This window comes from Corvus hawaiiensis, chromosome 3, assembly GCF_020740725.1.
Source record: "Corvus hawaiiensis isolate bCorHaw1 chromosome 3, bCorHaw1.pri.cur, whole genome shotgun sequence".
Classification (NCBI taxonomy): Eukaryota; Metazoa; Chordata; class Aves; order Passeriformes; family Corvidae; genus Corvus; species Corvus hawaiiensis.
Window position 1 is genome coordinate 109,544,580 of NC_063215.1, and position 27,831 is coordinate 109,572,410.

The following is a 27,831-nucleotide window of genomic DNA, read 5'->3' on the forward strand; positions in this document are numbered from 1 at the left end:
CTCCTCTTGCACTGATAGAGACCACAAACGTCTCCCTTACAGGTGGCAAGCTGCCAATGACTCTCAAACGTGCTGTGGCCTGGACCATGCTCAAGAAAGCATCTCGTCACATTAATAGCATTATCAGTTATCGATCAGCTTTTTACCTCTCCTGCCTTTTGGTCATCAAAGTGTTGAGGGCTGGTGCTGCTCCAAAGAACTGAATTCCTTCCACGAGAGTTTTGTACCCATCTCTTCTCCCCAAATAGCTCGTGTCTTCCGCATCCCCATGGGTTTGTGAGACCTAATCAGCCAGACCCAGGAGCACCTGCCATCCTGCATTTTGGACCCTGGACAGGACAAACTGCAGCAAAACTAAATAAAGGGCACTGATTTCACAAGCCAAATGCTTCTTTGGAGCAATGGAAAAACACCTACTTCCCCTGTTAAACCAGGATTTGTACATCTGCCTTCAGCGTCTCGCACAAGGAATTATGGCTGCCTCATCGGCAGGATTTAGAGCTGCAGTCAGCTCAGAAAGATCACGAGGCCGTGTTTTCTTTCTGACAGACGTATGGGTTTATCACATCCTCTCCTTTGAATACATATCCCCTCGAGTACATATACCCAAGGTGTCTTTGGGTAGAACTCCGAGAACGTGAGTGAGAGAAGATCCTGGCTTTTTCCTGAGTTAGGCTCCCTGTCCAAGCACAGCAGGACTGATAGCACAAGGCATGCTGGAGAACGTGTTTCCTCACTTGTGCATGTACCATTTTGGGTCTAATTCACCCTGGCTGACAGCTACTAATTTGACAAGTACTTTAACCAGACATGTTTTTAGAGTGTTTCCCTTGCTCATGCGTGCTGGGCTACACCGTTGCACACTGTGATTGTGCATCTAAAATTATGGGAGCTGATAAACTGAAGGCAGAAAAGGCAGTTAGAGCTCAAGCAAAAGCCTGCCAAGTTTCTAATAAAATTCAAAACACAGCAATATTTAAGAGCGTACACGAAGCCAGCATTTGTCTGTGTTTCAGTCTGCCTTGAAATCCCCTGAGCAATCAACCCACATGGAGGCAGCTTAAGGAATGGAAAAATCAGTCACTTCTATTTCTCATGTCTTTTTTAGTCTGCAAAGTACAATATGCAGTGGGAAAATAGGATCCAAACCACTTACTCTGCAACAAAAGCAATTTTGGTTATTTTCAACTTGAGAAAACCAATGATACCAGTTCCTAAGGCCTGCCATGACAGAAGTCCATGGATGCCTGACCAATCACCTATCCTCAAATACGATGTTTCTTAAAAGAAACTCAAAGTCCCCAAATTATCCTTTAGTTCCATGGGCACTAAAGAAACTTGCTCACAAGTCTAAGTAACAAAAAAATCGATTCCTCCCACCATTACAACTGCAATTCTTAGCTATTTAGTGCCCCACTCCCAAGCACAGGTTTTTAGTCACTCCTTGTTAAATACCCAGAAGGGAAGAGGCATTTGTGCTGCATCTGTGGTCATCTCTTACAGACCAGTTTTGGGAGATCTCAACTGCCAAGGCTCCTAATCCCCCCTAGTCCTGCAATGAAAACAGAAGAAACAGCTCTCTGCTGACAAAAAGTGCCCCTCAGAGGCCTCATCCAGGCCTAGATGGATAGCTGGAGAAATCCTTAGGAAAGCTTTCACTAAACAAGATGCCAACAGCCCTGGGTTGCAGGTGATATTTCCTGAGCTCTGATGATGTGAAGTTGCACGCTGGTGTTTGGCACAACCCTTTAAAATCAGCACCTTGTGCAATAAGATCATTTTTCTAAATATCATAGGTGACATTTTAGCTGCTTGTTTTATCAACTGGAATTCCAGCTCATACAGTATGAGAAGTAGTGCCCTACAATGAGAAATACCTTTGTTTGTGAAAATTTTGGCTCTAAATTTCACATCTGAAGTACTAATTGCCCTTATGGTTGGAGCCTTTCCCAGTTTTCCTTTTGAATATAAGGGATCTCAGATCCTTAAACAAGGCAGCATGAATCACTACATTTGAGTGGAGGCCACTTGCAGCTCTGGCTTAAGGAAAAACTCTTTATTTCCTCTAAATGTCCACAATTCTCTTTAGAAGAGTAATATTTACTATCAGACCTGCCCAAAAATGTCTTGCTTGAAGTTTTTTCCCCACCCAAAACTTATCTTGGAACTATTTTCTGAAAATGTCAAGCCCTCTCTATTCTTCAGACAAAATGTCTGACTACCACATTTCCCCTGGCTAATTTTCACAGTGTTCTTTTCAGTGTTCTTTTTAATTCCTCCTACTATTATTATTATTAAAGTATCTAATTCCCTGCCATTACTTCACATCCTCACTGTTGCTGATTCCTACCCCTTTCTTTGACTTTCCTTTCAGCATTTCATTGATTTCTCAACACTGTCAAAAAATGGAGGGGAAGAATGACTACTCTCTTACTTCTTTTTGCTAAACAGTTTTCTCAATTCTGACATGCTGCAAGTTACCACAGCCATGGCTTTACTTTTCATTTGCCATATCAGACATTTCTTCCCATAAACTCAGGGAATTCTGGGAAAGATGGAGAGTAGAAAAAGAGACGTTTAAAGAAGAAAGTAAATAAAGAATTTCTTCCCCATCCCTACCAGGGTCTTGACAGTCACATATGGTCCTGTTTCATAAGATTGAATAAGAGCCAGAAAACAAAGAAAAGGTGATGATTCTTGGGTTTGGGTTGGTTTAGGGATTTTTCCTGGATTAATCTAGCATTTTCTTATTTCGACACTCTAAGGTTTTGTATTTTTTCAGTTAAATTTCTTTTCTCCCTCTTCAACGAGGGACTGTGTAATTCAGACTATGTAATAACTTTTCCTATTTAATATTCCACCAGCTCACCTGGCATTTGCCTCCAAAAATAGGGCTCAGCACTGATTATCTCTGGTTATGGGAATAATTAACTCCCCACAGGCAAACCCACGTCGTGCATCGCGTCCAAACACCGTCCCGCAATCCTTCGTGAAAAGAAAACTGCAAGACACAGGTCACATCCCCTGCCCTAGTGTCTGCTCAGGATGCACCCCGAGGGCTCTGTCCTGGGGAAATGCTGTCTCCAAGGACAATCCAGGCCCGGGAAGCCCAGGCACAGGCAGTTTCCCGGTTACAAGGTATTTGTCTTCCGCACCAAGCGTCCGCTTCCCGCTGGTGAGATACAGAGCACGAAAGCTCTGGGGCATTATCAGCCTAAGTCAACACATCCTATTAATAATCATTACTTCTGCACTGCATATTGCCTGGCACCCTCAGCCAGACTTAGCTCTGCTTTCTGCATCACAGCCCTACACATGCTCGTTACCACACAGTTTACAAACAATGCAATTACTTGCGTGATTACTAAAGCTACAGATATGGCAGAAAGACTTTTTTTTATCTCTTGAACCATCAGAAAACCTCCAGGCTAAAAAAAAAAAACCCCACCCAAAAAAATCCCCCAAAACCCCCACCAAACAATAAAGTGATTGTTACAGGCATTAAATTATTTTTTCCCCTCATACTTGCTTAAGTGTTTGCCTTTTTCCTGGTTACTGGTTATTATGGATTATTGCCCTAATCATGCTGGCATCAGCACTGCCAGGCCCTGTTTTCTGTGGGGAGAAGGGGAGCAGAGGAGTGTGAGCAGGTAGGTGCTGCTGAGCTGAGGAAAAGCAATTCAGGGCAAGACAGTTGAGATGGACCAAAGTGACCGGCTCAGACAGGGACAGAGGGAATCACTGGCCCATAATTGCCAAGTTTCAGCTATTTTCAGAGCATAACTAAGATTGTCTGCTTTTAATTCTGAATCATAACTCTTACAGTCCTTTAAACTGTCAGAATTAAGAGAGGTAAAAAGAAAACCTGGAGTAAGGACAAAGCAAACAGAAATTAACATTCAGAGAACACTCCTGATACCTCTCAATGTTTATAAATGCTAAAATCTTAAGCTTTCCTACTTCCACTATCTGTCACAGACAGCAAATCCTGGCTCTGCAGGGCAACACCATGGACCCACACTGTTTTGGACAATGACATCATGTTCCTGCTGTCCAGTATCCTGTCCATCCAGCCTGACACAGATGTGCCCTTGTTTGACCCACCAAATCAATGCTCTTACATTTTCTGAAAGCCCTGTGTCTCCCAGGTACATGGATCAGGACCTGCAAGCCATGAGCAGCTGCCCTTGCAATGCACATTAAGGGACACAGACTAACTAGGAGGCAGGTGCCAAGGAATACGAAAGACCTCAAGGAATTATTTTTTAAAAAAAGCTATGTCCCAAACCCATGAGGTTCTACTCCAGCTTTGAAATGCAGTGTGTAGAGCTGAAGCCAGCCTTTCAGCTCAGCAAATGCTAAAGCACATCAGAAACCCTGGGAAGGTCTGCTGGTTTCCCTCAAGAGACACTTGACTAAAGCCAGCAAGAGGAGGCTCTGAATAGGACACAGCTGCTGGTTTTCTCCTCCCAGCAGACTCAAGTCCCACCTGCGGGTTGCTGAATTTCTCAGAGCTCACCCCAAAGCCCCCCAGCTGGCAGGGGAGTTGCTGGAATGCTGCAGGCTGCTCCAAGAGCCCTGTGCCTTAATTTTCCATCTCCAAGGGCACGATTTATGGGGGAGTTAGGTTCGTAGAAAGTCTACAAAGTCCTGTGAGTGGGATGGTGCTGGCATGGCATTGGATGTGGAAATGCTGCTCCATCACCTGAAGGAATAAGCTACTGTGGGTGCTGGAGAGAGTGAGTGGAGAGGGGTGATGCACGCAAACTGGAGATGCTGGATGCCACACGCAGCAGGGCAAAGATTTCCCCCACTGGCCTCAGACACCTATTTTTAAACTACTGCATATGTTTCCTTTCATTACCAGTCATACTCATTTGCTTTGAAAGGAGGTTACAAATAAGGAGAAAGTCCCTCGGTAATTGACTGGGTGATTTATTGCATCCTCCCTCTCTTAGCAGCCACACAGGCTTAAAAGCTGTGTGAGGAATAGCTGGTGAGCTTTTGTTTGGAAATGAGCTGGGTGAAGACTAATGTGGAGGAGATGGGAATAACCCCAGTCACTGGCTGCCTGTTTTTCAACTATAGAGAGCTCTTCAGTGGCAGGGGGTGGTCCCCAAAAAGGAGGTTCTCCCTGCACTGTGCTGGTCACAGGTCAAAGTCTGTCCACCACTCTGTCTGGTGTGTACCCTGGAGCATCAAAATTTGCCCTCCCTTGGCACTTTTGAAAGATGTAAATACAGACAGGATAAGTGGACTGAGATTTTCTAAAAATCTCATTTACAGGCACGTTTTCAATGCACAGAAGTACCCTCACACTCTGCTAACCCAGAGGGCAACTTGTGCTGTCCTTGAAGTCAGTCCCAGCAACCGATTTAGCAAACAGGTTTCAGCATGCTTTGAGAAAGGCCAGAAAGTACCACTGAGAACTGGGCTTCCCTGGGTAATGAGAGAGGGGGAGGAAAAAGATAAAAAAGCCTAAAGGAAAAGGAGTATAAGGAGTAACATAAGGGAAAGGAGAAGGGAATAAAGAAGAGGAAGTAGAAACAAAGTTTAAAACAAGCTTCAAAAGCCATCAAGGAAACAGAAAATAAAATGAACCCCTGATCTCCAACAAGGTGTTCTGATGTCTTGGTTCTGGGCATGAACAGAAGATCTTGGACAGGCAGACCAGAGGGATGTTATTTGGAGCTGCTTGCTGGCTTTCCCTGGAGTTTAATAATAGCAACTGTATTTATACGACTAAAATGTTTTTGTTAAAAGGCTAAGTACCGGTATGTCATGCTAGTCACTTTAATTTAAAATAAATTCGAAAAGTTCTCACTGGAAAGGCTTGCAGCTAACTATAAATATATGCAATATGCTGATGGATTTTTTTTAAAGCAAATTTATTCTTCTTCAGAGGCACTAAATCGCACAACTGTGCAGCATTTCTGTGGCACAAATTTTCAGAGGCCCTGGGAGTCAGGATTTCTAACTGATGTGGCTGCATTTTTATTTTTTTTAGCCCTTCTGCATGTAGTGGCAGCTCTGGCTGGTTTGATGTGGGTTTTTGAACCATGAAGATATTCAAAAAGATAGGGGAGAGACAGAGATGAAGGGAAAAATGAAAAAGGAAGAGTCCTGGGCAGGGTGACAGCACTTTTCCTCCCTATTACTCTGAGCATTTGGATGACAAACTAGTCAGTCAACTATGAGTCTGAAAGAACCTACCCAGGCTCCTGTCTTGGGGCTTCTCCAGATGAGCAGTGATGGCCACAAATGCCCACTGCACTCATTACTTTTCCCTAAGAATGGAAACCACAGAAGGCTTCTCCCAGGAATGTCCAACCTGTGCCCTGCAGCACCAGCAGCCCTCATGGGGAGATGTTCCTTCATGAAACAAGGACAGCTGGATGATGAGGTGGCTGGCACTTCCTTCCACTGGGAACTCATTGCTGGTGGCCAACAGAGAGCAGAGCCCAGGTGAATCCTCTGGCTCCCACAAAGTGAAGAGTGCCCAGTCCCATCTCCCATGCCCTATGTGGCCACAGCAGCAGGCTGCCCTTTCCACTGACCCCTTCCATCTCCTTTGCAAGCCTCAGGATGCATTTCAACCCCCAGCTTCTGTAAACTGGCCCAGCCCTGGTCACTCCAGCAGCGCCTTGGCCAGCAGCACCCTGCCAGCAAGGAGAAGGCAACCAGCTAGGGTCAAGACTGCAAAAGCAGTGCTGGTGAGTCCCTCACCCAGGACTCCAGCCCCCAGTGAGCTCTCTGGTACGTGGTGCAGCTCCATCCCACCGGGGCAGCCGGAGGACACGCTTCATTCACTGGCCTCCATCAGGAGCGGGGTTTTCATTGCAGTTGTGTAAAGGATAATTATGGTGAATTCCTTAGAAGGGACTGAAGTCAGCCTGCTACCAGATAGCAGGAAATATTTATAACAATCACTTCCAACTGCAGCCTTTCATCTGAAATCTAAACAGAAAGCTGAAATCCCAGGCCTGTAAGTTGATACCTTGGCTATATATGGTCAAAGAACTCCATGGGGGAGAAAAGATGCTAAGTCCCCAGCACTCCTCATACACACAGCTCCAAGAAGATCCATTAACCTCTGTAAAATTAGCAAGCCCGTGTCGTCAATTAGCTTTGAAGTATGATTGTCACGCTGTTGCATTAAGAGCTCTGCTCTCCCAGGGATGTCTCAGCATGTCACACTCACAGCCACGTGTACGGCAGGGCGCAGCATTCTCTAAACGCTCAGAGATGTCCCCCAGCCTCGTGTCCCTGTGACAGCAGTTGGGAATTATAAAGCCCTGTTAAGTATTGCAAAGTTATGGGGTGACCCCCTGCACCCCTGCAGGAAAGCACTGCCAGGCAGAGGCAGGGCATTTTACAAGACACTCACTGGTCAACAGAGGAACGGTGTTTTCTGGTATTCAGGCTGGCAAAAATGACAGTGAAACAAACTCCTGCAATGAAAATGGACCTAGAAAATCACAAGGCATTGAAATGCATTGCTTCAGACTCTACTAGTGACTATGACTTACCCTTTTCGGAGGAGTTCTTCTGATAGCGAAAGTCCACATTTTACACGGAGGTTTTTTTTAAGAACTCCCACCACGTATCCTTCTGCAGCAGCAGGAAATGAACTGCAGAGCTTTGCTCACAGAGGTGCTTCTGCACTGTGTCCCCCTGTGCAGAGCACAAGGTCCTTCTTCACAACCTGGAGCCTGGCTGGCGTTGAGGCACTTCCTTGTTGCCCTCCTCTGCTCTTACCTAAGCATTTGCTAACAGGAACAGGTTGCCCAGAGAAGCTGTGGATGCCCCATCCCTGGAAGTGCTCAGTGGCATGTTGGATGGGGCTCTGACGAACCTGGTCTAGTGGAAGGTGTCCCTGCCCATGGCAGGAGGGTAGGAGCAAGGTGATCTTTATGGTCCCTTCCAAAGTAAACCATTCCAGACAGGCCTCGAAAACAGCGTTGCAGGCTTTTCTTACAGGGGGGGAAGAACAGGTTCATGGCCCCTGAAGAATCAACAGCGTTGGCCCTGTGATATTAAAAACTTCCTCTCGCTGAGACAGTGCTGTTCACCACAGAGATGGCGGCATTGTGCTCAAAAGCAAGGAGCTGGCATTCCTGCTCTCAGCCTGCTGCATGTAGGCTTGCAACAGCTCACCCATAATGTTAATCTCAAACCAGTCAAGTGAGTTTGCCAACATGTATAAGCCTTGAGATGGAGCCCACAGTGCTTGGTCCTCATCAAGACATCAGCCTCTGCACAGGACATCTCACAGAGCATTCTGACAGGCATGTGCCTCTGGGGCAGCCTTTCCTTTTCATTGCAGTTGAATGCCTTCCCACTGTTTGCAACTGAATTTCAAGAAAACAGCAGTGAACATCTAAATTACAAAAAATAGAGATTATAACCAAAAAGTCACGTTTCCTTTTGTGAGATCTAACATACTGTCTCAACCTGCTTATTGTTATTAACCAAACAGCAGCAAATTCATTTCTGCATATGTCCCTGCCATATGGGGAGTCAAACCCATGAGAACCACTTCTATTTCAATACAAACCCTTCTTTGTCTCTCTTTCTGTAACTCATGCTGTATCTCACAGGGCATGATCATGAAACCACCAGCCAGCTAAATTTCGGTCTCTCTCAGTGCCAAAGCAGCAGTAACACCAGCCAGCTGTGACACAGCAAATGGTGAGTTCCCAAGGTGGAAACAACCACTGGACACAGCAAACCTCTTTGCAATGACGGCAAAAAAGGATATGCAAGCTTGAGAACAATAGCTCAAAACAGAACCCCCCCAATAGGGGGGTTTTGCTGGTAGTTATTATTTGTGCTAGTTGTTATTGTGTGGGCTGCATCAGAGGGCACTATTGGGCTTATCTAACCAGTGCTGGTGCATTCCCAGCAGGAGCTCATCCCGCAGGCAGCACCAGGCTGGGCGCACATGCACCACCGCACATCCCACTGCAGCCCGGGGCACGCGCCCAGAGGGCACCGGGGCATCCTGATTTATATCCCAGTAAAACACAGCTCATTTATTCATTTTTGACATCTGAGGACTCAGCCTGACAGGCACCAGTCCTCTCTGCAGGGAGCCTGCAAGGCCAAACCAGGAGTAGCATTTCACCTGTGTAGGTACTCACAGCACATTTTAAGGCAGGATGACCCAGGGATGCTCTGAGGCAGGGCACAAGCCTCCTAACCCTGAGATCATGACACAGAAGATGAGCAGAGAAAACTGGAATGGCAGGACAGAGGGAAGGCTGAGGTTGAAACAGCGACACTGCGATGAAAGACAAGAGGTCTCTGTGGGAAGAAGGGGCTTTCCAGCTGCAGAGGAGGATTAGGTGTAGTGAGGAGAGACCTTGATGCCTGCTGCCTTATGTGAGAGCCCCTTTGCTGCTGACCCTCATTCCATGTGCCTCGGAGGCCGGGTTACCTCTGTCCCCCCCATGCACACTGCTCCCTGCCTTGCGTGCCACAGCCCAACACGTGGTGCTCCAAACACTGCACAGGGAACGGGGAAGGACAAATCTGAAAAGAAAGGCACATCTGCCAGATATGCCCAAGCACAGGGCTGGAAAGGAAAAGGAGCTGCCCCCAAAAGAGCACAGTGATATTTGCATGCAGGGTCACCCTCCCCAGCTGCAGGAGCAGCGGTCTCCTCTCTTTCATGTGAATATGCAGCATCCTTGGTAGAAATCTGTTACAAATATTTGTTGGATCTTCTCTCGACAATCTCAACAGATATAACCCAGGGGTTTAGCTACTGGGAAAAACTCTTCAGGTTTATCTGCAGTCTTTTGTACTCCTCTAGACTTCAAAGATGCACTGCCTTTGCAGCTGGGATTTCTGAGATTTGAAAAGAGCTCCTCTGCCAAAAGAGCAGCCACAGAGCCTCCCAACAGGAGCAGTGGCCAGTGGATTAGCCCTCCTGCTCCAAGGCATTTGCAGCCCCGGTTCTGGCTCAGCTAGCTTCCCTCTACCAGGCTGCAGCCACCCTTACTGGCAGAAAGAAGAATTATCCTTCCTTCATCTGGCAGGAGCTGCTCCTGAGGCCTCAGTGCCCACATCTCCAAGGCAAAGGCTCACCGGCCTCGTGTACCCTGCCAGTAAGTTTTCCTTCCTCCACTTGGCGGCCTATTAACAAGATAATGAGAAGAAAGAAGTACAAGCCTGAAAAAAGCATCTCTGATGGGAGCATTTCAAAAGGCAGCCAGTTTCCAGAAGGCAAGAACTATTCTCCACATCAATTATCTACAGAGATGCAAAAAACTGGATGACAATGAGAAATTAGATAATAAAAGCTCTGATTTAACTCATTAAGTTATGGCTCCAGGTATGTGTAGTCCCAGTGCATGCCGAATTTTATTTATGCCTGCATTGCAACCACCTCTGGAGAGCACTGCTACAAGGCACAGAGCAACTGAGGAAGAAATTGAAGGTAATTTTGTTCTGCAGCTCAAGAAATGTGAGCCATTTCCACTGTCACAGCATGCAAGCAAACATCCACCTCCCTCTCAATGGAACCTCGAGCAATGTGACTGCACCCCCACAGCAGGATGATGGCCCAGGGCCCTCCCAGCATTGTAAATCTCTGCAGGTCATCGTCAATGTTGCAATGCAGGTTTCTGTCATCAGGGCTGAAGTAGGCAAAAGGGACATTTTATTTCTTACCAGGTGTTTTCTCTAAAATACAAGCCAACGACACCTCTAAATCTATATGGTTTCTCCTCCTCCAGCTTTTTAAATGAAAAGCAGGTATGCTTCTGTGGAGTTTCCAATTTTCCTCACTTTCACTGCGAGGAGAAAACGCAGCAAGGTACTTGCGGGGGAAATCCTCATTCAAACACCGCCCCAGTATCGGCTGTTGTGGGAATTAACAACCAACAAACACATACAACCTCTGTCCCACAGGGAGGTAAGCCAAATTATCTTTATAGGCCATCTCCAGCAGCTTTGGCATACATAGCTATGTTGCATTTGTAGTTTAGATCAATTTGAGATGAAGCCTTTCTCTACGGCTTGTTATGCTGTAAACTGATGGTCTCCATCTCAACCAAATCCTGCCTGCAGCCAGCAGAGACATCCCACAGAACAATGAAGAAAACCTTGCTCAAACATCAAGGTCACCCAGGCTGCTTGGACACACCAGCAGGCAGAAGAGGTCCTCAGGAGACCCACTGCACACCCACTGCAGCATGCCCACACCCTTGCGAGCATGTCCCTGAGGGAAGGGCTTCCCCTTACGGTGCCTTCCAGCCTCCTAAGGGTTTAAACTCAGCCACTTAATCCCAGCTTTGTTACAGGTGTGACATAAACTGCTCTGTCCCAGATCCTGCTTTGCCTACAGCAGATTCCCACCACCCTGTTGCGTTAATGACACACTGCTCTTTCTGTGCTGGAAGTCATTAGTGCAGTGGTGTTGGGGAGATAACCGCTGCCAAATCAAGGCCCCTGCTCACAATAGCTGGTGCAAAGAGAACATCATTTTACTTCATTTTTAATGACCCAAATGCAAGCCTAAAGCTACCCGTGTTCAAATGCGTTAGCTGAGCTCACCAGTTCTCCTCTAATTAGTCCACGAGTCTAAGCTCAGAAAGAAATAAATGAATAAAAACTTCTACCACAAATTAAAGGGCGCCGTACCCAGCCAGGGCTGGAGGGCAGGCACTGCTCCCCACTCCCCATGGGTGCTGGGGGAGGTCACCATCACGTTGAGCTCTAGGTCCAAAACCGGCACGTGGCTTTGCCACTTCCACCTGCTCCTCGAAGGATTTTCCATCTCAGAACTGGGGTGCTAGGAGCAGATCCTTACTTGCAAAGAGCTGTTGCACAAGTTGCCTGACAATAGATACCTTCCCAGCGTAAGGGCTTTCACAGAGAAGCTGAGGTGCTGAAGTGTTGTTGCTTCACCTTCTGTCACACTTGCTGTTAGCAGGGCTTCTCAAAACACTTGGCCTGAAATGCATCCCCCCTGCTTAAGTTTCCAGAGTCAATGAAGGAAAGTTTGGTTCAAAATGCAAAATGAATGTTCTGTGAAGCAATAAATAACTAAAAAAAAAAAAAAAATAAATCTGACAACCCCAAACTTCAATTAATTTCTTTAGACTTTGAAATTGGTTTATTCAGTTGCAGATTTCCTGAAGGTAAATCTTTCTTCCCTAAATAAAAATGCTCACACGGATCAGTACATTTTCCCTCATGTACAGGAAAGGAATTTTAAACCTCTGCTCTAGCTGGGAGGGAAGGGATTAACACAATATTAAATATGGAGCTCTTCATGTTATCCCTTTTCTTTCCTCTCTCACATGCACTGCCTTGGCACCAAAATGCTGATGAATAGCAGGAAAACTCAGATCAATTTAGTTCTTCCTTTCCCAGACAAGTGATTTTTCTTGGCAAGGCTAGAAGTATTCTCTTTTCCTCATTGCTTTTACCTTTGATGCCTAGTGACAAGCCAGGGTTCTCCCTGCAAACACACTGAAGATGAAACTTGATAGCTTTTTCGAAGTACCTGTTGCAGACTTGAGCAGCACAACCTTGCTCTAAGGTTTGATGGGACAGGAGGGCTCTGAGGAGGACCCAAGCATTTTGCAGCTCTCAAGTGCTCAGCAGCAGCAAAGATGAAGCACGCATACAAAATGTTGTGATTCTGGCCCTTCTTTCACTTTTTCCTTCCACTCCTTTTCCAATTATTCACATTTTACCTCAGCCCACCTCATCCCCACAGATGCAGTTCCCTGGTCATCCTTTCACCTACTCTTAATTGCTGAGGCATAGGCAGGTGCAGCCCTCAGGTGTATGTGCACCTTGAGGTATTTGCATCCCTTTTGGAGGCGGCCGCAGTTGCTGCCTGAGTGAGCCCATCTGCTCACACCCAGAGGAAAGGGCAGTGGTGTGGATTAGCTTCGTGGCTGAGCTGTGCAATAGCTGCAGGTGACAAATGAGCTGTGCCCATGAGGCAGAGCAGTGGCTGAGCAGTGCCAAACTCCCTTTGATGTATAGGATTAAGTGACTGTTTTTTAAGCCCCGAGAGTCTGTGTTTTCCAGAAGGCCTCTGGTTTATACTGTGTGTGTGGTTAAGTAGGTTGCTGTGGCTCTCCCTTGTCACTGGTGCTGATGCTGGTCTTCTCCATTTCACACCAAAAACCCGAGAACCCAGCACAGTATCAGCATGCCTGGCCCTGAGATTACAGTGATTGGGGGTGGAAATCAGCCCCTCTTGTGTGTCACAACCACAGCCTCATTGTGCTCGTGCCCACAAAGGCAATGGATATCTCCTCTCCCAGGCTTCCTCCCAGCACTGCCAACCAAGCCTCTGGCCTCTGGCCCTGCCTCACAGCTGGCAGCTAACAGCTTCCCAGCATCTCCCCTAAAAATGCACTCCTTCAGCAGGGTAATGAGCTCCCCAGGTTGAGTCTTTTACTGACTCCCCACAAATCACTGAGAGGACAGACTGCTGGTTTGGTTCATTAGCAAGTGTTTTGTAGAAATCTGTTTGTGTATTTGCAAGGCACCAACATGCTCATTCATACTAATGCAGGAATGCTCGAATGGAGAAGCAACTTAAGCCTTCCACCCTTCCTTCCAGCTCTAGAGGACTGGCAATTGAGAGCAATTCTTCTCCCAAAGCATGGCAGCTTCTTCCCTGGCACACCAAGGACCAGACAGGGCACACTAGATATTAGTCAGCGTCTTTCTTAAGACCACAGCTCTTGGAGCCCTGGGATTCAACAAGAAATTTAATTTCCACATAAAACACAGTGAGTGAAGGATGCCCTGAAGTTTTAGCTCTTGGCACAGCAGAGGAAAACATCACCAGAAAGGCTCAGACAAATAAAATGAACGTCAGTGGCACTGGCATCACTTTGGGGTCTTGTAACATTTTAAGCAGCTCTATCACCAGGGAAGGAAGCTGTTTGTGACAACATCACAGATGTGACTCATGGGCTTTGCGCACTGAAAGGAGAAAGGTTCCTAGTGAGCAGAATGTGGGGCAAAGGCCACGCAGAAGATTGCTAAGGAATCCTTGCTGTCTGACCATTCAGGACCACTGTGGCAGTCACAACTGCACCACCCAAGACTTTCACTGCTGGGACCAAAGCCCCTTTGCAGTGGGCAGCTCCAGTGAACCCCCAGGTGCCCAGCTTGGCTCCCACCACACACCACACTCACAAAGACAAGATTCCCTCACTGCCTCAGTCCCAGGTTTCCTGCAGCAGAGTCCCAGATGTCTGGTTCTTTTAAGTAATTTAATCGACGTGCAGTCGCACTGTAACAGCTTGAGCTGATGCCTCCAGGGTCAGTGAAGGAATGAATCCCTGGGCTTCTGCACTCTTACAGTCTGTGCACCCGTTCCTCTCATCCTCTTTATGCCCTTTGCACCTGATATCTGTTTGGGGTCTTCTGCTTGTTTATCTGGGTTCTCTAGAGTCTCCTAGGGGACTGGCCACCCCCAGCCAGTGCTGCAGGTCCCCCTGCCCTTTGTCAGACAAAGGGTTGGTGCCAGGTCATGGCCCCTTGCCCCAGGTTAGAACCATTTCCCCCACCCCAGGCACAACCTGCAGCTCCCACTGCAGCTGCTCAAGAGAGACCTGCACTAGGTGTGTTCCTCAACAAGAACAGGTGACAAGGATGCAGGAAAAGGAGCCCTAGCCTTTCACCTGTGCTTTTCAAAGTTACTGCCTTCAGGAGGCAGAAGCCCAATGGCACTTTATATCTACATAAATTAAAACAGGGACCACTTCCTTTGGCACCCAGGGCTGAACGAAAAGCCTTCCTTAAGGGTTTGAAGTTGCTGAGGAAGAGGAATTCTGGAAAACTTGAGGCTGGTTCTGCAGTTCTAATCTGTCAGATGATATGAATCTATCCAAGCTTTCCCTCATCGTGATTCTGCATTAACACCCAGCAGCAGCTATGGGATGAGAGCTGCTGCTGCAGTCCATGAAGCCTGCTGGCTCATCTGGCATGGTGCAACAGGGAATGTTTGAGCACAAAGCAGGCACTCTACAGGGGAAACCAAACTGCTCCCCTGGCTTGAAGAGGACAGGTGAAAGGATCAGAAGTCAGGGACTACACAGATGATGCAGCAAAGGAGCAGGGAGGGGAAGTAGCTGCTTTAGTGGCTAGAGGGAACTTGTAGGAAAATAACCTGATAAATATGCAGGGTTTGTGGAGCAAAGGGGAACACCGGCATGGTGCTCCCTGGAGACACTAGGACACCCCTGGCTAGCAGGCACAGGGAAGGAGATTTTTCTCCTGTGCATTGGGAGAGAAAGGCACAGGTCTGTTTTTCAGACCAAGTATTTACAACCTTCTCTGACTTCCCCTACATTCTCAGGGTTACTTTTCCTTGCGCAGGTGCCTGCAATGGTCTTGCCTGGTTGCAGGTAAGAGCAGAGCAATCTCCCTTTCTGTTCCCAAGATGTGGGAACAGAAGAGTAGGAACCAGGAGAGGGAGTAGAACTCTCCTAGTAGAACTAGGAGAGGGAGAACATCATGCAGGAATAAGGAGGTGCTGGTCCAAGGGAATTTTCCTAGCTCTTCTCTTCAGGTGTGCTTCCCAGGTGAAGTTTGATAAGCATAGCCCCTAGCCTACTGCTGCCTTCAGATCTGTTCATTAGCACCTTTGTGAAGACTTTCCAGGACTGCCAGTTCCCAGGGAGCTGAGATACGGTGTTTTAATTGCATATAATTAACTACTGCTCCCTTATCTAGATTTCAAAGTTTACTGTTGAGGCTTCAGTACCAATGCTCTCTCCCTCTCTAATTAGCTTCCTTAATCTGTGCAGCCTTGCTTCTTCCCCCACGGGGACAGGGCTCTCCTGCAGGGAAGCTTGGATTGCATCTAATTACTACCAAAGGAGAGAGAAGGCAGCACTGCCCCTGCCCCAGATATCCCTTGTGAGCAGGGAGCCCCGAGCGGGTTGCCACAGGGAAGCTGTGCAGATTCCATGGGTGTATTTGGCCTTTCTGCTCCATCTGTAGGTTGCTTTGCATGTTATCCCATCAAAGGTTGGTAGCAGGATGGAGACCATCTGACTGAAATGCAACTCACACGATGAACATTTCTGCTTGGCTAGCACATAGCAAGAGGAGACAAAGAGTTCCCAAGGCTTCATCTCACCCAAGGTGTATTAAAAGAGACAAAACACCTGATATCTTCAGTAAACTTCTGGGCAGTGCCTTCTAAGCTGTCTTTGCTGTTGACAGAGGCTACCCACTGCCCCAAGAGAGAGCACAAGGGTGGTTACCATCCTCTTGAATATCTTCAGGATGTCATCTGTCTCACTGATTGCAAGAGCACGATGTGAGCTGAGATTTGGCTGCCAGGTCATAATGACACCCCTGACTTGGTTGTTCCCCTCCCACTCGAATTTGTGTTTATGACTATTCTTACACAAGCACTTTACAGAGTCTTGCTTCTGTTCAGGCTAATGCACATCTCTGTAAGTCCCCATCCTACCTCTGATAGTCTTTCAGACTCTATTCTCTTTCTACCTGCAAGTTTAAACACAGATTTTCTCTTTCCCATGCCCAACAAGCTCCATTCCAGGAAGAGCACCTATTGAACACCTTTTCACCCCCATCCAGTGACACATTTCTCTTTCCAGACAGATTAGACCCCATCACCCCAGTGGCCCATTTAGCCAGGGCTTGCTTATGACAGTGCTAAACAAGACAACATTAAAAGCCCTTCTGAAGCTCAGTGATATGACAACACTGCTTCTCCCTTACCCAAAAGGCTGGCATAAAAGGAAATTAGGTTGGCTTGATAAGATTTGTTCTTGACAAATATATGCTGGCTGTTATTCCTCTCCTTGTTATCTTTGAGGTACTTACAAATAACGTGTTGATTTATTCCAGGCTCTTTTAGGTACAAAAGCAGACCTAATCTGGCTGAGCTGCTTTTGAAGGCAGCTTCTGAGCTTGCTGCACATGTCACCTATTGCCCAGGAAACCTTCCAGAGGGAGTGCTAAGAGCCCCTCATGCACTGCCCTTAGAGCACAAGGCTAGATTTCTGTATGCTTTCTGGTCTGAGGACAGGCAGGCTGCGTCACCTCTGTCCTACACCTGCAGGCCTCATGTACATCCACAGAGGGACCTGCTTCTCGGTAGAATCTGTTGTTCAGCTCACTTCCCCTTCTTCCTCTGCATTGCTAAGGTGTGAATGTCCAGAATATCTCCTTTCCATCTAATTCTTGTCCAGTTCATGCTCGGCCTGATTCTGATCCAACCCTCCCACACTTCTCTGTTACAATCCTCCCTACTAAACTGACCCATTTTCAGATTTTTGTATGAGTCTTTCTGAGTTCCAGGTCACCAGAGAGCTCACGAGTCAGGTAAATCTCCTGCTACACTTCCCTCCTTATTCCCAGGATGATTTGTGCCTGGGACATTGATACTGACTATGTTTACCTAATTTTTACCCTGTGTAGGGGTGATACCTTATTCCCCATAGGTCCTGTCACATACCCAATCACTAAGGAGGAAGACAAATTTCAATAACCAAACGTAAAGTATGAATGGAAATATACTGAACCAAGCAAATACTTGGCTCCTGTGCAGACTCTGGTGCCAGGTAAAGCCTGCTCCCTACCTGCCTGAGCCAAAGTAACAGGTTTTGTTTCAGATCAAGCCTCCTGTTCTCAATGAAACCAGGGCGTCCCTCCCCTGCTCGCTGCAGCTCGATTCATTTCAGACTCCCTGCAGAACTGGCTTTTTTTCTGCCTTATACACTGTGACAGGACTGTGAATTTCTGTGAGAGCTGTGCAGTGTGAGGACAGCAGAGCCTGGGCTGCACAGTGGCATTGCCTGGGGTTGAGGGAGGGCTGTGGCTCCTCCACAGAGCTCCTTGGAGCACAATGTCCACAGTCTCCAGACAGGAGTGTTGCCTGCCCTTATCCAAAGGCATGCCAGGATAAGTCATCTGTCACAACACTGGTGCTCAGGATGCATGAGGGAGGTTTTGGGGCAGAGGATGGCAGAGCCACGGCCACATGAGCGGCACAGAGAGGGGAGGGCAAGCACCAGGGAGAAAAGCAGGCAGGGGGGTTGCTGAGAGCCAGCCTGGGCAGTTTTGGGGGCTGCTGAGCATGCTCATGGATCCATAGATTTCTACTCCAAATTGATTGTGAAAACACACATATAACTGTTCTGTTCTTTAGGATCATGTGTACTGATAGATTAATCCAGGAGCATGCAAGCATGTCTCAAAATGAGCTTCTTAGTAGGAAGCAAGCAACCAAGTTTGGAAAAGAACTCTGAGCAAATCAATCCTTTTTTGTTTTCATATCCTTCTTATGTCCCAGCCAACGAGACAACAGCTTTGCCACCTGGTGACAGTGCATCTGGCCCTTGGGACAAGGGTCTCTGCAGGGTGTACCGGGCTTGTGGTTGAATCAGAGCCATATTGCATGACCCCAAAATAGCACAGTGTGTGACTACCACACACCAGTGTTTTAACAGGAGCAAATAACCAGAGGAATCACTCAAGCCCTCCAAAGAAGCTTCCTGATGATGCCATAAAATTTACACCATCCCTCGAAAAACTCCAAAGGTAGCATGTCTGCACTGGACTCCACTCAGCTGGGCCCTATCCCTGTCCCCAGCCACCTGCACTGAGGGGACCTTTCCCCGGAAAGGACTTTGCTCGGAAGGGGCAGACATATGCCATCAGTTCTGTCTCTCTCCTTCCAGTGTCCAGTTCACAGGGATCCAGCCATGCCCCCATTCTTTGTTATTGCTTTGTTTCTCACTGCCAGACACACTTGATTTACTTTGATTGTGTAGGAAGCAGTCCAGACATTATGGAAATGGAACCATATAGGGACTGGGCAGAGGAGGCTCATGCTGGTCACCCTCTTACTTACACAGCAGTGGGAATATTTTCTTTCTTACACAAAGATATTTTTAAAACAGAGAACGCTGTTACTATTTGTTGTCACCCAGGATCCAGCACTGCCATTCTTGGAAACCAGCACAGTGCCTCTAATGTCATTGTCAGAAACTGTATTAGTAGAGTTTTTGATATCTCCCAAGATGTCCTCAGGCTAACTGGCATTTATGGCTTGGAGAGGACTGACCTTAACTCCAGCCATGCTCAAGACTGCAAAGAGGAGGACATACCCAGTGGTACCGGTGCAGCAAGGCCATGCACACACCATGGCAAACACTGTAGCTGTGAAAGGCTGTTAACCAAAACTCCTCATCTAAGAGTACTGGAAAAGCACAGGTGGCTCAGCAAGACCAGACTGTGAAGGTTAAGCTAAAACAGTTACCCTGTGGTGCTGGAGAACAGGGGAAGGAGCAGAGACGAGGGATGGGATAGGACAGGTGACTTTTCCCTTGCATGGCAGTGATGTAATGTCCTTGCTAGTGGACACATGATTTTGTCCCTGGTGTGAGCAGGGCCAGTGGAGACACGCAGAAGCCAGATCCAGACATGGAAGACTGTGCATCTGACAAGGGCAGGGCAGCATCACATCTCCCTGTGAGCTAAGAGCTGGCTGATCACACTCATTCCCCTGCAGCATGCAGAATGATGCCTCCAGGCTCAGCCTCTCCCTCTGAGGAGGGTCTGCTTCTGACTCAGTCTGCCAGGTCCAGCTTCTCCTCTCTGTTTGGCTTTGGATGGCAGCAGATGTTTCTCTGCCCGTCTGTACAGATGCTTGAATGCTGGCTGTGGTCAGCTGTCTGCTTTTTGTTCTGTCACTCTCATTTTGAGCCCACAAATTCAGCCCTGCTGCTGAAAGAATACTGAGTGGCATCCACTGAGTTCAAACCCAAGGGCAATGTGTCAGAGGAGAGGAGTCTGCTCCCAAGGCAAATGCACAACTTGAACTCCAATTGCATTGGGATCCTGTTTACTCATGAATTACCTCTCCCTGCTCAAGGATTTGCCACAGCCATGGATCCTATGTGCACAGCTGGGAGAGGGATGGATGCCTGTTGTGCTGGAAAAACCTGCTGGTGCCAATGCTGCTCCCAGCAGTGCTCAAGCACATGCCAGGGAAAGAAGGGTCTGCAAACAGGGATAGGACTTCTTCTACTCCCTGTTCTTGCCTCCCCATCAGGGAGCTGTAGAGCAGTGCTTCACTCCGAGGTAACTTTCCCATGCCAACAAGCTTTGCTAGGGTTGTTTTAATTTCTTAAAACAAGCCTAGTTCCTGCATTTTGTGAACCACTACAATGCATTTAATAGGTAGCCTTTTCATAAAGGAGCACAGCAGATGTGTACACAGGCCCTGACGAAGCTAATAACTACCTCTCAATGGCTTTCAGGGAGTTATTACATATTTAAGATCCAAGCTCCCTTAATCAACCACAGAGATGCAGCTGGCAGCAGTAAATTGCCAACAACAGTTCATTACAAATAAGGAAACATTGGTTTTTCAAGGACAAAAACTGTGTCAGTTCTTCAGCTAACTCTTGTCCTCACCCTTCTCCCCCCGCCACTCACCCCCAGTGATGTGCTGGCACAACTTCTTCGTCCAATAACACGACTTCACTGCCTAATCCCCTCCACAGGGGACATCATGCAATCAAGTTCCTGGATTTCCTGACTTATTTGGGCAAACGGCACAGTCTGCATCCCATGCTCACCCTGCCGGAGGAAGCCGTGGGCAGGACGTGTCCCACACCACCACGGTGACCTGCCACAGGAGCACCCTCAGTGGCTTCACCCTGGGGAGCACATGAAGCCGTGGGACACTTGGAGACACAGCTGCGAGTTTGCCCTTCAGGGGCTTGAGACCTGATGTGGCATTGGGAATGAGGTTTTCAGGACCTGCCACATCCTGGGCACAGCACGAAGGGGAAGGTCTGTGGACACCACGGGGCCTTATTCCCCTGCTGTCTCCCAACAGAGACCTGGTTGACCATGCAGCTGAGGCAAGAGCACAGCAGTTTAAGAGAGATGCCCATGCCTGGGAGATATTAAGGCTGATACTTTAAGAGCGTTCAGGAAAGACTAAACACTGTTTGAAGGAAGAGGAGAAAAAGAAAAGACAGCTGACCCTGTTAGAGCCGTATCTTCCCCTCTGAAGAGGGGACAACCAGCTTTTGGCCTTCAGGAACCAAAGAAATTGTACATTTCAGGCCCAGAGAACTTCTCCTCCTCAAAAGGGAAACAGGCCCCATCTGTGCCCCAGTGTGGTGCAACACACCTGCTCAGACCCCTGCTGTGGGCCACAGCCAGGGCCACCTCCTGTAAGATGGATCTGTACTGGATGGACCAGGAACACCAGGTGCTTCTGCCAAGGATCCAAGCCCTAGATCCAGCTGGCCGTATCTGTACTGCCTGCAAATCCCACTGGGCCAGGCAAGACTTCCAGTGGTGAGGGGAGAATACTCTGTAAACCCCACACTGGGCTCTGGAAGCAGGCCAAACAAGAGTTTAATCTTTGTTTGGTCTACTTTGATATCTCACACTGTGCTGCCAGACCTTAACCCTGTGCAAGCTGGGGCTGTTGTGTCAGGGGATGCACACTGGCCCAGCTGAACAAAGTGGGACCACAAAGAAGAAGACAATGTGCTCAACAATGAAACCTGAAAAGCGGAATGTTTGTTTGCTTCCCTTCCAGCCTGGTTTACTCTCTGCCACATCAGAAGACATCCTCCTCTTCAACTGCATCCTACTGCAACGCTGCTCAAGCTTGGAGGCTTTACTTTTTTTCTCTGAAGCTGCAGGCCACAGATGAAAAACTGAGATAGAGGGGTTCCAGGGCTGAGTCAGGATATTATTTCTACTGTTTCTTTAGAAATACCTGACCCAACTTCTTTTTGGAAAAGAACTTAAAAAAGCAGTATCACTTGGTTCCCCTCCTGCCACAATCTATATTTATTGACATTGACATTTTTAAAGGGCTCTTGGGAGGGAGCCTGTGTGGTTTCTGGGGACAGTTCCCCAGAAAAATCAGAGGGTGTAGCTGATGTTTGTGTCTTTTTTAGTATTCAGCTCCTAAATTTATGCTTACAGAGAAATGCCAAAACTGACTTGCACAAGTCAAATTCAGTGGGCAAAGAGTGTCATTTCCTAAAACTGCAGCAGACATGTTTTATAAAAACAACTAAACTGTACATTATGGACAGCAAGATCATTTGACATAAGGTTTTCCAGGCTTTTACAGGTGTGACTGCATAGGTGAAATAAGAGTTTAACTGGTTGTCCATATAACTGTATGTATCATCTTCCTCACTGACACTAATGCAGTAAAACCTTTTCTTTTGGGGTGCGTGTGCAGACATCTGGAGCACAGATTGTAGCAGATCTCTAGTTGCAATGTTATCCCTAGAAAACCTGTGTTTTTTGAACATGAAAGAACACGCTCTTTTCATATGGCTTTGCAGTCACATCTGGAAGAGATGCTCCTCCTGATGTTTCAAGACAGAAAGGAGAAGAGCTGATGGGGTATCAGCCGAGGCAACGATTGCTTCCTCCTCTAATATAAGAAGCTGGACTTCTTTTGAATTATTTAGCATTCAGTCAGGAGATAAAAATACACTGGCTGCATGAACCAGTGACCTCTTCTATGATCACAATAGCTGTAGTAGACAGGAGGGCAGGAGGAGCCTACAACTGCACATCTTCTCCATGTTCTCATACAGAAAGCTTTAATCATTAATGGAGGTGCAAGACAAGGCTGGAGTCACCCTGTTGAGGGTGGGCCCAGAGGGAAGGCTCTCTTACACTTTAAATCACAGCACCTACCCCGATGTCTCAGAGCCCCAGGTACCTGTGCAGCATCACTGAGACTGACCTTGCTGAGACCCCAGTCAGACAACTTTTCTCACGCAGCTTGGAACAGTAAGTTATGCAAACCCCATTTAAAAGCTGTTCCTTTCACTTGCTAACACGCATCCATTGAACACACAAGCTGTGCTACAGGAACAAGGAGCAGAAAAGCACCGCTCCAAGAAGCAGTGCTGGGATTAAATGTTCCACAGAAGGACCAACATCATCTCCATCACACATCTCTTTTGGAAGCATCAGAACGAGATGTTTGTTTAAATGCACAGGAGCAGCACAGCTTCAGCAGTTAAACTCTTTATTTTGTGTACTCTGGGAAGGGGGGACATCAACAGATTGCAAAACGGGAAAGTCTCTCTGGACACTGCAAACAAACAACATGTTACGTAATTAGGCCTTTTGGGAACCAGAGGAAGGTCTCCAGAAGATCAGGGCCCTCCCAGCGCTTTCTAATTTTACTGGGACTTACCAGCAAGCCAGCCCTCTAATAATAGAGGCTTGTGCATGCTTTTCTTTCATCTTCCTGTCTCCCTGTACTGCCCTACCTTTGCTATTACTGCCCCAGAAAAACACATCTTACTCACTTTTATCAAGCTGATTCATACAGACTTGAATGGCAGAACTGAAGAGGCACTAAAGACCTTTAGAAAGGGCAGCAAAGACATCTCTTGGCCATCAGAGCATGGGAAAACCTGAAATTTTAGAACTTTATTGAATCCAGTGTGCTAGGGAATTGCACCATTCTACATAACTGTGGCTTAGCTGAAGTACAGCACTATCAAGCAATGACAGAGCAAAAAGTCTTTAGCTCCATATTCCATATATTGTGCTAGTATATCTTCTTTACTGGAGCAAATTCTTCCAAGGGGGGATGCCTGTCAGCAGCAGCTCAGCATTGGGATCACTCTGCCTCTGCGCTGCAGCGTTGTTCCAAACTTGTGCCCAGGCAAAACACGGACCTGCAGGAAATCTTCTGCCAGTCAGATTGTACCATGCTGAACATGGTCTGTAGCAGCTAAGTTTTAGATTAATGCCTACTGCCTTTCAGGCACATGAATAGATTGGAATAGTACATCAGTTTCATTCTGTGCATGTCCTCTCCCAGCTGACATGAGAAAGCCCCTTGGTCAACATCTGTCCCTGCAGTCACCACCTCCTTACACCCATGCCCCAGACCCTCATCTGTGCCAGGCTGCGGACACTTCTGAGGTACCATCACTCACTGCGATTCCTGGGAGAGACAGTTTAAAGACAATAGAGATACAATGGCATCTGCACAGAAAAAGCACGCTCAGGTTTCTAAGGAAGCTGCTTTCCCCTGTTTCTTGCTTGCTGTGTACATTCTGGCAGCCGGTAAGAAGAGGAAGGAGGAGGCTTGCAGCCCTGGTGAGGGCACAGCAGCACAGATCCCACAGGATGTGGCCAGCCTGCTTCCAGCACACCCCTTGGTTACTGGGCTGTTGGCAAAAGTCAGCCGTGAACAGCTCAGAGGAAGGAAGGCCACCACCAGAGGCAGCAGGCACAGCAGTGCCAGCGACAACACCTCGCCTCCTCACAGCCTGAGCACCAAGAGGCAGCACAGACACCGGTCTTGGATGAAGGACAGCACAGAGATCCTGGCCAGTGATGGATCCAAGACAAGGGGTAATCCAAGCCCTTCTGAACGCCGCTCCAGAGCCTGTGGCCCTGTGTTTGGCCTGCCATGTAAACATGTCACATCCCATGGGAGCTGGGAACAAACGTCAAAGTCTAACTGCCACTAGCCCAGTTTTGCTAGTGCTGAGTGACCTGGATAAAAAGCAAAGAGCCTTTGGGAGATATCCTTATAGCCTAGTTCATTGCATCTCTGCAGGAAACTCCCTGCTTCTCCCAAAATGATAAAAAAAAAATTCAAATAACTGCATTCCTCTCTATAACATCTATCATTCAGGAGTCAGGAACCATGTGCTCTTGAGCGTTGTGTGAGCAACATGCATGTTGTGGCCTCCAGATTGCTAGAGCTGTGAAGTTTTTGCTCAGTTTTTCCTGGGAAGTCAAAATCCCAACTGGTATAAATCCTGCCTGAGAGCTACAAAATCACCTTCCCCACCCCATCTACTTCAAGAAGTTTTATGAAGAAGTTTCATTCGCCCTGTGCACACGCAGCAGATCCAGGTGACAGACAGAACACAAGGGCCACTCTGGGCACTCGCCATGATTTGTCTCAGCTCCTAGGAGACCAGTAGTACAATATATAACACCCAAGCCGAAACTTAGCTCTCCCTTGACACAGCAGTGCCCTTTATCAGTTACTTCTTTCAGTTCTCTGCAGCGTTTTTGTGCTACAGAACTTAGTGCCTGTTGGCTGCAAACACAGAATTCACTGTAGGAAGAGCCTCAGGCTGGAACAACACAGCTCCCAACCCTTACTCCTCCCAGAGCACCAGCTGGGCAAGGAAATGTCTTCATGACATACCCAAGGATAGATGTCTTCTACCATGATTTACTGAGCAAATTTATGTTCTCCACATAATGTAATAAGGCTACAGCACTAATAACTTCTCCACCATCCAAAGAGCAACACTCAGGAGCCTCCAACAGCTTTCAGCCTCATTTTTTACTTGCAAGCAGCGAATGAATGTGGCTGCAGTTGCATCCTAACCATGAGGCTTCCCTGCACGACAACACTTTTTCAAGACGTGTATTGGGCAGTGACTCAGGCATGTAACCTTTAGAACAGGAGGAGGTGAAGCAACTTTCACCAAAGCCCTGAGCAGAGCATCACAAGTGACCCAGTACCGGCTGATCTGAGCCCCAACAGGAAAGAGGAAGCAGGTACCACAATTCACACATTCAGTTAAGGCCTTTGCAGGACACCCCCTCATGCCTGTGTGGTCACAGCCACTTGGGTTTTGTTCTCTGCTCCACTGCAGAGCTGAGGCTGTAGAGACCTGCTCAGTGCATGAGTACAGCTCCTAGATCAGTTCCACCTCCCTGCTGCTGGAAGGCTGGAGTGCCCCTGACCAGACATCGCTCACCAGTCTGCTGGCAAGGCAGGGACGCAGCGTTTCAGGCTCCCCAAAGCACCTAAGGCCATTCATGGCTTATTGCAATACACTGGCACCCAAACACCTCCAGTGCAGCTCTGGGAGCTAACTGCATTTCGTCTCAGGAGAAACAGAGACTGTAAGAAACAAATAAAACCTTGACTTACACTATCTCATCATTCTGGAACTCCAGCTCCCCGCAGGTGTCTTCAAAGTCCTCTCCTCCACCTTTGGCCGTGCCTTCAATGGTTTTGTAGGGCACAATAACATTTCCTCGCGCTCCAGAGGTTCGCAACACTTTCACTTCCATGGTTCCTACACTTTCACTGATGTGTGTTACTGGCTCCTCGAAGGTGAAGATGCCGGCATGGTCATCGTCAAAAATGGTGACGGTGGCAGTAGATGGTGATCCCAAGCAGGCGAGTGTTGAGACACGACTGGCCTCAAGAACACCCTCGTCTGAGGCCTCGGTGCTCACTCGGACGTTGCTGAGATGGACCAGGAAGTTCTCATCCTCCTCAAATATGTCATCATCGATTATGCCAACACGGATTTCCTTCTGGGTCTCTCCAGGCTTGAAGACCACTGTCCCTTCAGTGAACTCGTAGTCAGAGCCAGCATTGGCCGTCCCGTCCTCTGTCCGGAAGTCGACATACACTGTGTTGGTCAGGTCTCCTCCCCGGCGGACGATGGTCAGGGCCACGGTGCCACAGTTCTCCAAGCACTGGTAGGTGCCCTGCTCAAAGTAGAGTTTGCTGACGGGATCATTTTCGGTCACCTCGCTGTTGACCTCGTGCATGCTGACGGCTTTGCGGGCCTGGTCTGCAGCATGTCTCTTCAGGATGTTGCCCGCGCCGGTCATGAGCCGAGTGGCCTGGATGCGGTAAAAAGCCCTGCTCTTCTGCTGCTGGCTCAGGACCTGGTAGTTGGCCAACTCTATGAGCTGTTCAACTTCCTTGTCTGGGTGCTTTTGTTTCAGCTCCTTCAGGATCCGAGCCATTTCCCTCCTGGCTTCCTCGTCATCCTGGTCTTTCTCGTCCACCTCCAACACTAGTGTCCCATCCAAAAAGTTCTCCACATGAGAATTAGCAACCTTTCCATCCATCTCGATGTCAGCCTTGGAAGAGGGCCGGTCACCCTCATGCTCGATGATCATCCCTCTCTGCTTGCCAGCTCGGTATTTCTTGTAGACGTACTTGTAAAATAACAGCCTCCTGTCAGCTATCCAGGCAAACACCACACAGATGGGGAAGAAGAAGAAGGTGAGCAAACCTTCCCAAACCTCCACAATCCCAGGAGAAGACACAGATAAAATAATGTAAAGCCAAGTGTAGGCAAAGATGCTCCAGGCTGCTGTGACAAAAAACACTCGCAAGTGCTTGATCTTCCTTATCTCTCCATCTGGCACCACGTACACACAGATTGCAATGATGACAAACATGTTAAAGGCAGCACTCCCCACGATCGTGCTTGGCCCCAAGTCCCCCGCCGTGAAGCCATGGCCGCACACCTCAATAACAGACAGGAGGATCTCCGGAGCAGACGAGCCCAAGGCCATCAGCGTGAGGTTGGAAACAGTCTCGTTCCAGATCCTCACAGTGGTTTTGCTGGTCTCGCCATTGGGCTTCTTGATGGTTATTTCCCGCTCTTGGGACGTAATGACTTCGATGGAGGACATGAAGCGGTCAGCTATGATGGATACTCCCAGGAACATGTACACCATTGCTACAAAATACACCGTTGCCCGGGCGATTTTGTCCCCAAACGAGGGGTCCTGGGGTTCCCATATTGGTAAAATCACACCCTTTTTGCAGATGTAGGAGCCAGCGCACTCCTCGGTGTCGTTTGCGGGCAGTTCACTGGGGCTTTCCGCGTGTGTGCCCCCTGCATGGAAGAGCAGCACCAGGACAAGGCTCAGCAGAGGGAAGCTCACTGGGAAGGTGCGTGCATGAGTTACCCGTGACATGGCCACTTCCACCAGGCAGGTCCCAAACATCCTCAACCTGAAGAGGCAAAAAGCAAAGATGCATTAAGTGAGGCAAACCAGAGA

General features: G+C 47.9%; 1 protein-coding gene across 10 annotated transcripts in view; it reads right to left on the bottom strand.

Annotated features, from left to right (window-relative positions):
• SLC8A1 (solute carrier family 8 member A1) overlaps window positions 1-27,831 on the bottom strand; it is a 138,023-nt gene that overhangs the window by 83,957 nt on the left and 26,235 nt on the right. For all 10 annotated transcript variants that reach the window (XM_048296251.1, XM_048296252.1, XM_048296260.1 and 7 more), the window contains one exon: window positions 25,949-27,784. In XM_048296251.1, the coding sequence (XP_048152208.1) occupies window positions 25,949-27,777 (1,829 nt within the window). In that variant the 5' untranslated portion in view covers window positions 27,778-27,784. The remainder of the gene's footprint in view (window positions 1-25,948; window positions 27,785-27,831) is intronic.